This window comes from Amphiura filiformis, chromosome 8 (genome assembly GCF_039555335.1).
Source record: "Amphiura filiformis chromosome 8, Afil_fr2py, whole genome shotgun sequence".
NCBI classification, from domain to species: domain Eukaryota; kingdom Metazoa; phylum Echinodermata; class Ophiuroidea; order Amphilepidida; family Amphiuridae; genus Amphiura; species Amphiura filiformis.
In genome coordinates, this window is record NC_092635.1 from 5,668,663 (window position 1) to 5,683,176 (window position 14,514).

Sequence of the window (14,514 nt, forward strand, 5' to 3'; positions counted from 1 at the left end):
TCAATACCAAATTGTTGCAAGTGTCTATAAATTAATCTCATGACATATTAGTCTACTGGTAAACAATTGCCTCTTTGCTTACAGGTGTGTGGTCCAATTGTAGCACATCATCCTTCATATCTCACATTGAGACTCATCATTCACACATTCTTATTCCAAGTTTTGAGTTAATTTGCTCAGATTCTAAAACAAACAAAAAGTGTCAGTACAGTAAACAGCTTCATGGGAGATCAAACTACCATATTTTTGTTCATACCACCTAAACTGAATATAACTTCAGGGCCTAAATTTTCACTGAGATTGCGAGAAAAATAATAGCTTTCACTTGATACCAAAATCTGGATTTTGATAGGGTAAAGTGTGAGGATGAGGCTGTCAATCAGATCACACAACTTTGCTAACGATGAATCAAATTCTATAAGTAGCACTATTTGTTTCCCGTATATTTAAATTCTCTATTGGTGTAATGTGCACACTAATCATTTCTGCCCTGTTATTATCAAGAATGACACTTTATTACAATATGTAAAAAATACAAGTAGAGTAAAAACAAAACACAATAAGTCTTGACAAAATATGTGATTTTCAAACATAAAAATTTGCATTTATTTTGTCTGAGCCAACATGAAATGATTTTGAGCTTAAGACTTTTCAGTTGTACTTGATTTCAGAAGTAGCAATACTATTATTATCATTATTAAAATTGTATGTGTTAGGCCAAACAAAATTAATTGTCTCAGAACTCCAGCGTGGGTTGTTGAAATGGGCCACGTTAAATATTTTGAACTCCAATTTTGTTAGAGGTTTGAGACAAATGATTACTTTTGTTTGACCTTACAGGTTTTGAAACTGATCAATTTGTTCGTAAATCTCTTAATCGTTTTCTTCTTACAAAGCAAATTTTATAGGTAGTAAGTATATAAAAATGTGTGCCCATATGTGACCATCCAGCATGAACCTCTCATAGAGTCGACCCAGTTAATTTTGTTTTATTTCATATTTAGAAAGCTTTAAAAGGAGATATATCATATGATTTCATATGACATCCAAAAGCAAATTGATTGAACTTTGCAATTCATGCACATACGAATACAACTTCCATGCACCTTTTGCGCTATAACTCAAAATCCAATTTGATGACTTTACTAGAGGATCATGCTGAACGGTCACATATTGATATCAAAATTAAACATCACAATATACAGACAGTGGTGAAACAAAACACAAAATCAATCTTATCTAATTTTCAACTACCAGTTAACTATTTTGTTAATATTATTGTATCAACATGATTAATTAAATTTTAGCCCCCATATTGCACCATATAAATACTGAGCAGAATCTATAGGTGCATTGCTTGTGCTGAGCGATTGATTACAGAACAGATTATTACTTCTTGCCATGGAAAGCATAATCCAGTTTACTGACCATAAATGCTCATCACAAGCAAATTTCTGGATTCTGCTTTATTCCTCCTCTAAAGGGTCACAGGTCTACCGAGAGTTCAAATGTCAACTCAGATTCATGTGAGTAAAGTGTGCTATGCTTACAGATTCTGGATGATGGGAGATCTTGCAACAATTTTCGTCACTCATGGGGAATCGTAAGGATTAAGGTGTTACTATATTGTTTGAAAAAAAAAACACACACAAAAAACACACCAACATATTGCAGGTTTGGCTAATCAAATGTAGATGGAATAGTCAGTTACTAGACTAGCCGAGGTACTCACACCTCCGTCACTACGATTTCCACTGGCTTTCTCCATACGAAGGTCTGAGACTCCTGAGCATATCTGGTCCAGGGTACACATAAAATACCACTTTTTCTCATAAATACCACTTCCTACCATTCCTCACGTGAAGATGAGACTTAAACAAAACATATTTGGTGCATGTTCGTATATTTTCAGCACATTTGAGGATGTAAAAGACCAGACTTGTGACTGTTATCGTCGCCGTGTTTTGAATTCTTCCTATAAATAGATGCTGTCAGTGTGACGTCATCACCGCGACGTGAGTTCACGGTGCCCCGTTTTTACGTACGTATGGCACTCATGACCCTAGTGAGGAAGGAAGAGGGCCATGATGTTTCGGGCTACTACTAGACCAGAAATTTACTTGTAGGAGTTACATTTTAGTTGTACAGTGATTTCACACATTTGTCTGCAGTTAGCACAGAAACAAAAGTAAAGAAACAGAATTGTGGAGCTGGAAAACTTTAAGTAATAAATCACTGAACAGATCAAAATTTTACAACTATATGACATGGTAAAGATCTAATATGTTCATTGTACATAGATTTTTAACTGTCCAACCATTATGGTCATGTTTGGTTCACTTTCTTGATATTTGTGTTACTGAGCTTTCTCTGTCATACAAATCTGGAAAACATTTCTATAGATCATATTCATGGACAGATTGCTACTTTTACATCTATATGAACATGGTAAAGATCTACGTATTATGTTCATTGTACACAGGCTTTTAACTGTCCAACTCATATCTGATTCATTGGAATCATTCATGTTACCCCAAGCTTTCTCTGTCATACAAATCTGGTAAAACATTTCAATAGATCATATTAGTGTTTATACATTGTGTTTACACATTGTGTATTGTGAGTGATAAAATAGCAGAATTATGATATATAACAATGATATGATGTGCACAGTCAGGACAAATACAAATATTGATCAACATAAAATATCTAATACATGGAGATAAACACCTTTCTTTGTAGTGTGTGGGCCATTTTTTCCATGGCAGTGATAGGTGACTAGTTTTAAGTAAACTTGTAACATTACAGTTTGATGTGTATTATTATTAAGTACCAGTGTAAAGTAATCCATGTTATGCATTGCAACACAAAATTAGGCAGAAAACAAATAAATACAAAATAATACCATGTGTTCTCAAAAATGTCAAAATTTGGGTAAAAAATATATACTTTTCATTGAGAATGATAATTCTCTTGCACTATAAATCTTGTTTTCACTATGCGAAAATCACAACACAGGGCCTCAGAGTGGGCCCGCTATCTAAATGTAATTTCCGCTTATCACTGGTCAAATTCATATAGTATCAAATCTTAAACATGAGTTTTGTCAAATTTTCTCTAAGAAACCCATTGGTCCAGAATCAATATAATAAGCTGCAGTGTAGGCTATCATGGGCAGTTTTGTTTTTGACATAATGGCAGAAATAAAAGAAAACAGGATATCTTGCTTTTTTTTACTTATATCAGGGCAGGTGTGTGAATCGATGAATCCATCAAGAAAAGGCAGGGGCATAAAGTAAGACAATTCAAATTTTGAACTTTTGAACTTGTCCTGTGAAAGACCATTTAATTGGATGCAGTTTGAATTACTCTAAAAATTTGCTTAGCCTTGATTGGGTCACCATTTAGATTTGTCATGTTGTAACATACATTTTATACATATACCCATAACAGTGAGTTCTTTATATAGCATATAGCAAAGAGGTTAGGACAGAAGAGTATGGACACCACCATATTTGCATGTCATTCATGGAGGAGAAAACATTGTAACTTTGGAATACTTTGCCAATACTTTGATTTTAAGTGCAAGTTTGCTTGCCATCTGTGTGGACTGTGGAATGCATTGTGCTGACTTAACAGCTTAGCACTACATGTGCAAAGCATGGTAACAAACTCTGTGCATGTAAATCCAATATGGCATATGTCTCATGCACCAAGCTATACTTAGTCCAACTCTCCTCTCTTAACTTCTTTGGCATATTACCATTGGTGTCAATTTCAAACACACATAAATCTGACCACAAACATGAAAATAAAAATGATAGTAAAGGTTGGCTAAGATCAACTGCTATGACTGCAAACAAACCAAACCTGTGCATTAAATGTATGTACAATTCTATTGTCACTTGACCGATAAAAATATATACTATCATATCACCTCATAGAGGTTTTGTTTCATGGAACACTCTTAGTACTATAAACCTATCTAGATATAATTAGCAAGAAGCGTGCCACGATGGGAGAGCGGGGAGCACTGTATGCGGGGATGCAGTCTAATCAACGCCTTCAAAGCCTTGGGTGTTGTCTACAGCTGTGCGTAGTTTTTCTTTAAGTGTGTAGTATGAATCGTATGGTGGTAGATCCAGTCTGTTGAAACTGTAGAAAAGACAAATAAAGTGAGAGGATAACAGGTGTGTCATTTAGAATGATGATGAATGTAACACGAAATTTACACACAAATTGACCATGTACCTCGGTGCTGTGCATGTACATATCCTTATTAGTACCCTTTATGAATTTTCTAACCCTGCATTTGTTTAAGACCCCTTTGTGGTATTCTTTCTTTTGTATAAACAAGTTCCATTTGCTACAAGTTCCATTTGCTACAAGTTCCACCCTCTACAACATTTTACAGTTCCTAATTAGTTCTCAATGTTCTCTATAAATGTCAAAGTTTTCTATAAAAGTTCTCTATAAGAAATTTAATGCAGCAGGACAGTCCTTAATGTCCATGAACTATTTCCTATGTCACATGACTATGCCAATTTGAACCTCAAAATATCATGTCCTCTTACACAAAAATGCACAGGATTTTTTTTCCAAACTTTCACTGCAAGTGAAAGAATCACGATAAAGAATTTGCCATCAATTTGACATGCACTAACAGTTTTTAAACTATGAAGTAGATTTTAATTTTTGGGTATAGAAGTTAAAACGTTTCTGGCCAAAAATTAAAATCAACTTCATAGTTTTCTTCTGATGAAACATACAGATGAAGATGTACACAAAGTTATTGATAGGGTTTCCTTTAATTTGCTGGTAAGATTCTGATGAAAAACGCAACATTTTATCTAAACTGTATTCAAGTTTATTTTCTCTTTACAATCTCTTACCATGTATGTGCTCTTGGGAATGCATCCACACTACCCCATTTCTCTATTGTAAACAGCTGTGGTCCATTGCTACCGTAGAGATGAGCAAACCCATTCATGGGTACTCTAGATGTACCTGTCACAAACTGTAATAGACGAGCTCGCATCTCTGTGTCAAATGAAAGTAGGGCCTGCAGAAAAGAAGAAAGCAATGATATTGAAAAGTTTGGATGATTAAAATGATGATTCACTGTTATTTAGATGTACCCATAGGAAACTGCACTGTGCAATGCACCTCCCCAAATTACCAATGAAGTTTCACTCACTTTTGGATTGTGGGTGCAGTCCACCGGTGAAATGCACCCATCCATGCAGAGATGTAGAGATTTTTCAGAGTACAAATATGGAAAAGCGACCAAAATTACAAAAAGTATGAATTTTCTATTTTTGTTCTTGTCAAATGTTTAGAGAATCTTTTAGTCCACAAAAGTCAGGGGGTAGAGGTGTTGATTCCCCTGACTGAAGCCAAATTGGATAGTAAATGAGATAAAAAGACCCTCAAAATTCTCCACACTGGGCACAATTCCCCTCAACAGTAGCCTTAAGGGGCTTGACACGGCTCATTACCTCGTACTCTGCTATATCTCCTTTGTGCCACCCATGTAAGTCCACTTTTTGAACAGAAGTTAATGTGTGTGTGAAATCCATGGTGTTGGGCTCATGGAACTATCACTCATTTGTTCAAGTCATTTCTGGTCACAAGTAGATGATGTGAGATAGAAGGGACAGGCAAGCAAGTGTACATACATACCTTCCAGAACCACTGAACTACAATATGGTTAGCATGGTATCCTCCCCGATAAGCAGTGTTGCTCTTCCAGTCATTCACATTAATGTCTCCAAGGCCACTCAGTAAAAGCTGTCAAGAAAACATATATCAGAATATTAAAAGGGATGACAGGTGAAACAAAAGGAGCAAAAAAGACAAACTGTGTTGTTTTGTTTCAAAGGTTAATAATATAGGTGAATATTTTAATCAAATTTCATTTCAATGCTGTTACTTTCAAGAAATATGAACAGAAATGTTGACTGCCGAGGCCACACGAATAAACACACAAGAAAACACAGTATAAATAAGGGCATATGGGTTGTTATCAATTCACAAATAGCTTAGAAATGTAATATAAACAATATCCACTGTAGGATGAGTCTGTGCTAAGGTGAATAAAACTATTATATAAGGTCAATTATAAAACTCATTTAAAACATGTATGAGGGTGTATTGAAGAGCTTAGTTTCAAAACCCCTAACATCCACTTGCCGAATTTTGAGAACACATCAAAAAATCATCAAAAAAATCATTGATATAAGGGAGTTTTCAACAAAAGCAGTTTTTGGTGGGATGCTTGGGTAGGATGAGCATCCCACCAAAAACTGCTTTTGTTGCAAACCCCATATATCAGTGATTTTTGATGATTTTTGATGTGTTCTCAAAATTCGCAAGTGGATGTAAGGGGTTTTGAAACTAAGCTCTTCATATGTGAAAACGGGTTAACGGCGGTGCAGTAACTGAGCCCTGTGGAGGGCAAAATTGGGAGAGGGAAGACTGAAAATTGCTTCCTTCCCCTCTGGCTTGCCAAAATGGAAGGAAGCAATTTTCAGCATATCAAAAAAAAAAGGGGGGTGGCATGAAGTGATCTTTGGCACAAATTTGATACATTTTCAATAATATGCTCTATAAGGATTGAGAACAGTACAGAAACATTCAAATGCTCAAATGCTCACCATACCTAGATAGACCAAAATCACCAAATTTTATAATTGGGATCCCAATATTTTTGGCACAACGAGAGGAGGGAGCAACTTGTGGCATGTTGATTGGAAATATTGGAGGCAGCCAAAGTTGCAAACAATATATTTAAACAAGAAATTGTTGGCACCAAAAACATGAAAAAGGGAAACAATTTGGGTTTACATTTGTGTATATTTGATCACCGCATTACTGGTCTTAAGCATTTACTGGCTACCTTTTTTAAATGGGGATGATAAATAGAAAAGATGAAACCAGAGCTGTAGATCTATGATGGAATGATGACAGACAATACAATAATTGAACCTCTTTTTAGCAAGTAGCCATTTATTTCTTTTAATGTGTCTCCATTGGCTTCTGAAAAGACTCCATGTTTGAAAATATTTGTAATTTGATATTCTGTTTCACCTGCTTAAATCTTTTTGTTTTATACAAATTTAAAAAAAAAACTCCTACTTTGTGTATGAATGTATGTTGATATATTGAAAAAAACAAAAACAAAAAAGAAACCAACCAAAAAACCAAAAACAAAGCAAAAAATACACTATTAGGTGCAAACACTTGCCAAACAGTTACCAAAAGTGCAAATTCCCCACGAAATTACCCATTTGCCTTTTTATCATTGTCCGTGGGTATTGGACCTTGCAAGTTGAACTTGTAGTTGCCCAGGACTGATATGCATGAGCTATACAGAATACTATAATTCCACTATTTTATTGTGATTATTGAAGCAAAAACAGGCACAACAAAAGCATGTGTTACTTATGTATGGGTGCCTAACCAAGGTAAATGGTGATGTGTGTGATTTACACACAAACCTTTTAACCTAAGTAACTCTCTCACATTAAGGTTAAGGGAGTTCTCAAGCCTTAAATTATGATCATTTGTCCCATTGGATGTTTTGAAAAAGTACAATATAATACAAAAGTTCCAACAGATTATTGTGCAAAATAAGGGAATGAATAAATTTGGCCACGGACAATAGAGACACAAGTGCCTACAATATAAAACATTGGCCACTATAAAGAAGTGAAAACGTGTATTGGAATTCCCCTTGAAATCACAGCTTTGCCATTCACTATTATATGTGATTAGTGAACCTTGCAAAAAGTCCAGCTATTGGGATTTTCCACTATTACTAATGAGTATAATTGAAGCTACAGGCATGCAATTTTACAGAATAGTCTTTATTTCACTGGATGAAGGAACTGCATGCATGAAACTGACTTTTTTAGCATCATTTATAAACTGGTATTACAAAAAGTGTATCAAGCATGCATGCAGAAGTGATAACTGCATCGGGTCAGTACTAAGAAGATAATAGAACATACGATTTGGCGATGAAAGGCTGGCAAGACTAAGAAGACATGACTGTTATATATTACTATACTCCACCAAATTTGAGGAGGAAGTAGTAATTTTGAACAGTGAATATGGTGGAACTGTTATCATGAAATTCAGTCTAATGTTTTGAGAAAACAAAATCAATTGACATCATCAATTAACTAGAAAGAGATTGTGCATTTTCATCCAAAACTTCAAGTACCTAATTCAACAGACTAGCAGCCATTGTAAGTAGATTACAGTGCAGCAGCATCATTTTAAAGATTTGCAGAATATCTGAAGTGTTTACAAGATGTGTTTAATGCATGGAAATTAACTTGTCCAACATACAACTGTATTGGAGAAAACACCCATCTTAAGATCGGAATATAGTTTAAGAAAAAGCACCAGAGGGTCATTAAAGATAGCACTGGAACAGAGTAATAAGCTTGTAGTGGTAAGAAAATAATTTCATTGACGTCAAACTCCTGAATCCCATCCAAATTAATCTTCTTTGTGATTCTGAAATTTTTCAAGATGGCGCACAGATGTTATTTGTACTTTTTCCTGTTTTCACTTGTGATGATCTGTTTTGATTTAGCATCATCTGAAGTGACTGAAACTGACACTGTAAGATGTCAAAATCAACATTTCATTCTTTCCCAGAATGATACGCTTACAATTCAGACATATAGGAACAAAACTTGTGACACTGTGGTGTCATCTTCTAATAACCATGGAATTACCGTGAATGTTCTTTGGTTGTCCTCTTGTTCCTTTTTTGACTACTTTACCCTTCAAGAATCTGGAGCTGAATGCTTGAATCGATCTTTTGGCTGGATTGGATCTACAATGGCAGAACCATGCACATTAGTTCTAAACTGTAGCACAATTCTTATCAACATAAGAGTGTCATCTATTTTGGAAATACAGAAGAGCAGTATGATTGCATCAACAAACAACTCTGAATATGTCAAATGGTTTGGTACAGGAGACCTTCGTGCATTTGAAAGCATCAAGTTCCACCAGTGTAAAAATTTTCGTATCATTGATGAGATTTATCAAATACCATATTATGAAATCCCCTATGTCAGATTACAAATGTTAAATCCATCTCTCAAGATAACATTAGAAGGTGATCCATACTTCAAACCAGATGAGCTACCTGGATTTGACCTTGACCTTCCAGACAATATACTTTTAGCTGAATTCCCAGAATGTTCTAATGGCTGCTTCTGTACCCTGCGCTTACAGATGTTTTTTGTTGACTGTCCATATGAGAATGTCAGCAAGAAGATTCTTTTAGTAGATGGATCACCTGCTTTGATTCTCACAAATTCAACTGCAATGGACCTCTCTGACAGGCAACTCACTCACATTGAACCTCAATGCTTCCTCAATCTATCGGATGTTATCATGTTATTATTGAGTCGGAATGAGATGACTACAATCAGACCTGATATGTTTGAAGGTTTAGAAAACATTCATACAGTGGACTTATCTTTCAACCAAATCTCAAGTATAGAAGCTGGTTCATTTTCACATTTGTACAAATTAAAACGGTTACTGTTAAATGGAAATGAGCTAAATTATATTTCACATAGTTGGTTAGATGGTTTAGTCAATGTACAGGTACTGTATTTAGGTGTAAATACTATTAAGGAAGTAGAACCAGATATATTTTCACAGATGCAAGGGTTAAAAGTCTTGTCTTTACCTGGTTGCCATTTATCTCAATTGACAAACCTTCCAAATGAACTTTTGTTGTTGGATATTGCATATAATATCTTCTCAAGCTTTCCTACAAATCTGCCAAAGAATTTAACCCATTTATCCTTGGGTAAAAACAACCTCTCTTTTCTAAACCAAACAATACTGTATGACAAATCTACTTTGATATTACTAGATCTATCCTACAATAATTTATCTCTCATTCCAAGTGATTTATTCAGTCATCTTTATTCTTTAAAACATCTTTACATAATGTATAATACTGTGGAGAAATTACAAATAAACATTTTTTATAACTTAATGAAATTAGAGGTGTTAGCTCTAGTTAAGAACAGTATCGCCTCACTACACTCAGGTATATTCAGAGATTGTCATCAATTAAAACAGCTGTGGTTGGATCAGAACAAACTTAAGGTGATTCAAAGTGACCTTTTCAATGGGTTGACAAAGTTAGAGATTTTATTTTTGGGTAACAATAGTATTGAATCATTGCCGTCAGGTGTATTCAGAGATCTTCATAAATTGCGAGAGCTTCACCTGTATGATAACAAACTCAATGTGATACAAAGTGACCTTTTCAATAGTTTGACAAAGCTAGAGATATTACAATTGGCTAACAATAGTATTGAATCATTACAGTCGGGTGTATTCACAGATCTGCATCAATTGCGAGAGCTTTTGCTGTATGGCAACAAACTCAAGGTGATTCAAATGGACCTTTTCAGTGGGTTGACAAAACTAGTGATATTAGGTCTGAATGAAAATAACATTGAATCATTACCATCAGGTGTATTCAGAGATCTTCATCAATTACGAATGCTTCCGCTGTATAAAAACAAACTCAATGTGATACAAAGTGACCTTTTCAGTGGGTTGACCAAGTTATGGATATTAGATCTGTATACCAATGAAATTGAATCATTGCCTTCAGCTCTATTTAAAGACCTTAAAAGCCTAAAGGCACTTAATCTCTATGAAAACATGTTGACTGAATTACCAAAAGACATTTTCCACCAATTTAATGGAATGCCTTTACAGATATTATCTCTCTATTCAAACAAAATTATCAAACTTTATCCATATCAGTTTGCAAATTTGACAGATTTGATAGCTGTGGACCTTGATAATAATGAATTGGAACATATTCACAATAAAGCACTGTCTGGTTTAACCAACTTGAAATTTCTAAACCTTGCCAATAATAATCTAACAAAAATAACAAAAAACTCTTTTGTGGGATTGGCTCTGCAAAACAATAGTTACATCAGTGTTGACAACCCAGCCACATGTTGTTTTCTTGAAATGATGAGCCAGTCTCAATGTGTTCCACAAAATGAGAAATCTCCTTACTTAACATGCAAGCAGCTCCTCCCATCTACGGCAGTTAAATTTTGCACATGGATTTTCGGCTTTTGTGCTTTGTTTGCCAACATTATGGTGTTCATTTGGGGATGTGAAAAAATGAAGTCTAAATCAGCAGATGAAAAGCAAGTAAAACAAGTAGTTTTTATTACCAATTTAGCTCTGGCAGACTTACTTATGGGTGTGTATTTGTTAGTTATTGCATCTGTTGATCAATACTATAGTGAGTATTTTCCTTCATTTGCTATACATTGGAGAAACAGTGCACTTTGCAAATTTGCAGGATTTCTATCAGTCTTATCAAGTGAAGCATCCCTTCTCTTTCTAACCCTTATAGCTGTAGATAGACTTTGGGCATTTCGAAAAATCTTTATCACACGCAAGCTATTTGGCAAATGGACACAAGTATTGATGACAACATTGGCATGGGTTATTGCTTTTACTTTAAGCATTGTAACTATTTTCTTACAAGATGATAAATTGTATCAATTTTCTGATGTGTGTATTGGGTTACCATTAGCAAAAAACAAAATATATGAGGAAAACTATGAAAACATTACAATATTATACAACTTTACAAAAACATCATATTACCATCAGCCAGATGACCATCTTCAGTTACAAAAATTTACAGAAATTGGCTCAAAAGTAGAAAACTATTTCTCAATCTCACTTTTCCTTGGGCTTAACTTTCTGTTGTGTTTGTTGATTGCAATATGTTACATACTCCTATTTGTTTATATTTGTAAATCAGGATTCTCCTTGCTCAAAACTGATTTGAAAATGGCCATTAAAATGGGCGTTGTCACATCAACTGACCTCCTATGTTGGCTTCCCATAATCATATTGGGTATTATAGCACAGACTGGAGGTAAAGAACTCCCCCCTGAATTGTTTCCATGGATCACAGCGTTTGCTTTACCAATTAATTCTGTACTTAATCCATTTCTGTATGCTACTGTAGATCGTGTATCAAATCATTTTGTAGATCGGTTGCAACCAATTAATTGTTACAATGAAATGGAGACAATGATGTAGTCCACTTCATCTATTTCATATGTGATGCGATCAAGCAAAATCAGTCGGAACTCGGAAGTAAATTTTCAGTTTCTTATAGGATAGTAAAAAGCATTTACAAAGCTGGATTTTGCAGAAAACCCCAATGAAATTGAACAACCATTTCCAAAGATATGAGTAATTAAAGAGTTTCCAAAACAAGAAGAAACAAAAGGAAATAGTTCCTTTGTTCGGCTATATCTCAAAATCAATATTTCCGAGTTCCGACTGATTTTGCTTGATCGCATCACATATTTGCTTTTAGCCTAAATTTGGGAGTGGAATTCTGCAAATCAGTGGCATGGTAACACAGGGACAAAGTTGCTCAAGATAAAATCAACTAAAAATTTGCTGTAATAATCTAATTTGAAACCTGTTAAGACCAAAATTCATCTTTGATAATGAACATAAAATAAATAGAAACGCCCGGTTCAAATGTTTGACCTTTTCTGCAAATAGGGGTGGGATTAAAATTGAACATGGGACTTGTAGTTCAATATTTTGACCTAATTAGTGCCCCAGGTACTTCTTAAAAGTCAAATCACTTGGGGAGGGGCACATATTTAAAATAAAGAATTTAAAGTCAAAATTGGGCATTCACACACATAAATGATTAAATATACAGTGTACCTGATCCCAAGTAAGGTGGTTTAGATGGAATTTAATTGTAAATGCATTGAAAATGCATTTCAATATCTGCTTGATATCAAAGATGAATTTTGGTCTTAACAGGTCTCACAGCAAATTTTAAGTTGCTTTTACTTGAGTAGATTTTACCTTGCAACTTGTCCCTGTGTTGCCACGCCATTAATCTAACATAGGTTTTTAAGTTGTCATGAATAATTGTGTTCAATTTCAAACCTATGGTATGAGATTTTAGTGTATAACAGTATAGGTAAAAGTAAGGGCACCAGAGCTAAATTTGTTAATTCTTGTGATCCATGGCCAATGATACATCAATGCTTGTTATTAATGAATTAATAACTAATTAATCAGAATTAATGGTACAATTTTATATGTCAATATATTATACATACATAAAATAAATTGCTCACAATTAAAATATCAATCAATTGATATTTCATAAATAATAAGAATCAACCAAGCATCAATGTTCAATCTAAAGATCAGAAACATTTCTGGCTCAATTGCCCAACTGTATTAATGTGTTACCTTTAAAACATGTTCTTTTGGTACCATCATAATTTATTATAAACATTTATGTTTGATTTTAATTAGTTCATGTCTTTGTGTATAATCAGTTTGAACTAATACTCTGGTATGAGGTACTTCTTGGGAAAACAATTTTGTCTCAAAAATTGTCTACCCCTCAGTTAAAAAGGAATAAATAATATTCACAAGAAAAATGTTGTTTTTCCCCTTTTTGTCTCTTTGTTTGAATCTTTTCATTCTCTTTTTTCTTCATTGTCTTCTTGTTTGCATAAATCTTAATAATGATTGAAAGGGATTCAACTATTGCATATACACTATCCACAAAGAGAAAGAAAGAAAAGAAAGACAACAAAAGAAGTGAAGGAAGAAAGAATGGGGAGGATGAAAGGGGGAAAAGGAAGGAAGGGAATGAAGGCAAAAAGAGAAGGAAGAAAGGAAAGAAGGATACAACAAAGAAAGGAAAGAAGGAAGGAAGGGGTATGTGAATTATCTGCAACACATTTTACAAAAGGGTTTATTTACGAGAAAGGTGTCAAGACTGCGCTTTGCTGTGCTAAACTTTGCCACTTCGTGGGTCATGTCTATGGTTCACATAACATGGCAGAAGGTAGGACCTTAGCCCATGGGGATTGATGATAAGGGTGTGTTAGCAAACTTAGCATGAGCATATACAAAAGGAAGCTTGCACATACGTGCTGAAAAGTTTAGGTTCAAAGGGCGTAGGTTTGAACAACCTTCTTGCATCAGCCAAATTCAAGCATGCTCACAAGGATCAAGCATGGGACTTAAAATCTAAGGTTCACATATACATCTCAATTAATTCCCCCAACCTTTAAAATGGGAGACCATGTATTGTCCCCTGTCTCAAGCCAATTAAATAATAAGTGCTGCACAAGGTGTGTTCTCATAGTTCAAAAGAAATTCAACTTAATTGTTTGAATTGATATTATACTTGCAAAAAGTCATTGAAATGAAATTTCTGTGTGAATCATATATGTTTGTGGTTGTGGGTGTGTGTCAGGTGGGGTGGGGTGTTTAAGCATTAGCAAACAAGGACATATGCATGATAAATCTGTGTAACAATGGACGCACAGAGACAGTGGATGCACAGGAACCTTGAACGTCCACTATTCCTAGATAGTGCTTCTTGATCTTAAACAACATAATGCTGGTTTCATACTTTCTGCT

At 34.7% G+C, this 14,514-nt stretch overlaps 2 protein-coding genes across 2 annotated transcripts in view; one reads left to right on the top strand and one right to left on the bottom strand.

Annotated features, from left to right (window-relative positions):
• Window positions 1–205: 205 nt before the first annotated feature.
• LOC140158435 (E3 ubiquitin-protein ligase NEDD4-like) overlaps window positions 206–14,514 on the bottom strand; it is a 66,116-nt gene continuing 51,807 nt past the window's right edge. Inside the window, exons 26-28 of the mRNA XM_072181525.1 lie at window positions 5,683–5,790; window positions 4,893–5,062; window positions 206–4,155 (exon numbers count right to left, since the gene is read on the bottom strand). Coding sequence (XP_072037626.1) covers window positions 4,053–4,155; window positions 4,893–5,062; window positions 5,683–5,790 — 381 coding nt within the window. The 3' untranslated portion in view covers window positions 206–4,052. The remainder of the gene's footprint in view (window positions 4,156–4,892; window positions 5,063–5,682; window positions 5,791–14,514) is intronic.
• LOC140158542 (uncharacterized) lies at window positions 8,829–13,405 on the top strand. The gene has a single exon (XM_072181664.1). The coding sequence runs from the start codon at window positions 8,857–8,859 to the stop codon at window positions 12,133–12,135; it is 3,279 nt and encodes a 1,092-aa protein (XP_072037765.1). The 5' UTR covers window positions 8,829–8,856; the 3' UTR covers window positions 12,136–13,405.

Excerpts from the sequence above, each read along its gene's own strand:
- LOC140158542 (XM_072181664.1), top strand. The coding sequence starts at position 8,857 with ATGGCAGAACCATGCACATTAGTTCTAAACTGTAGCACAATTCTTATC.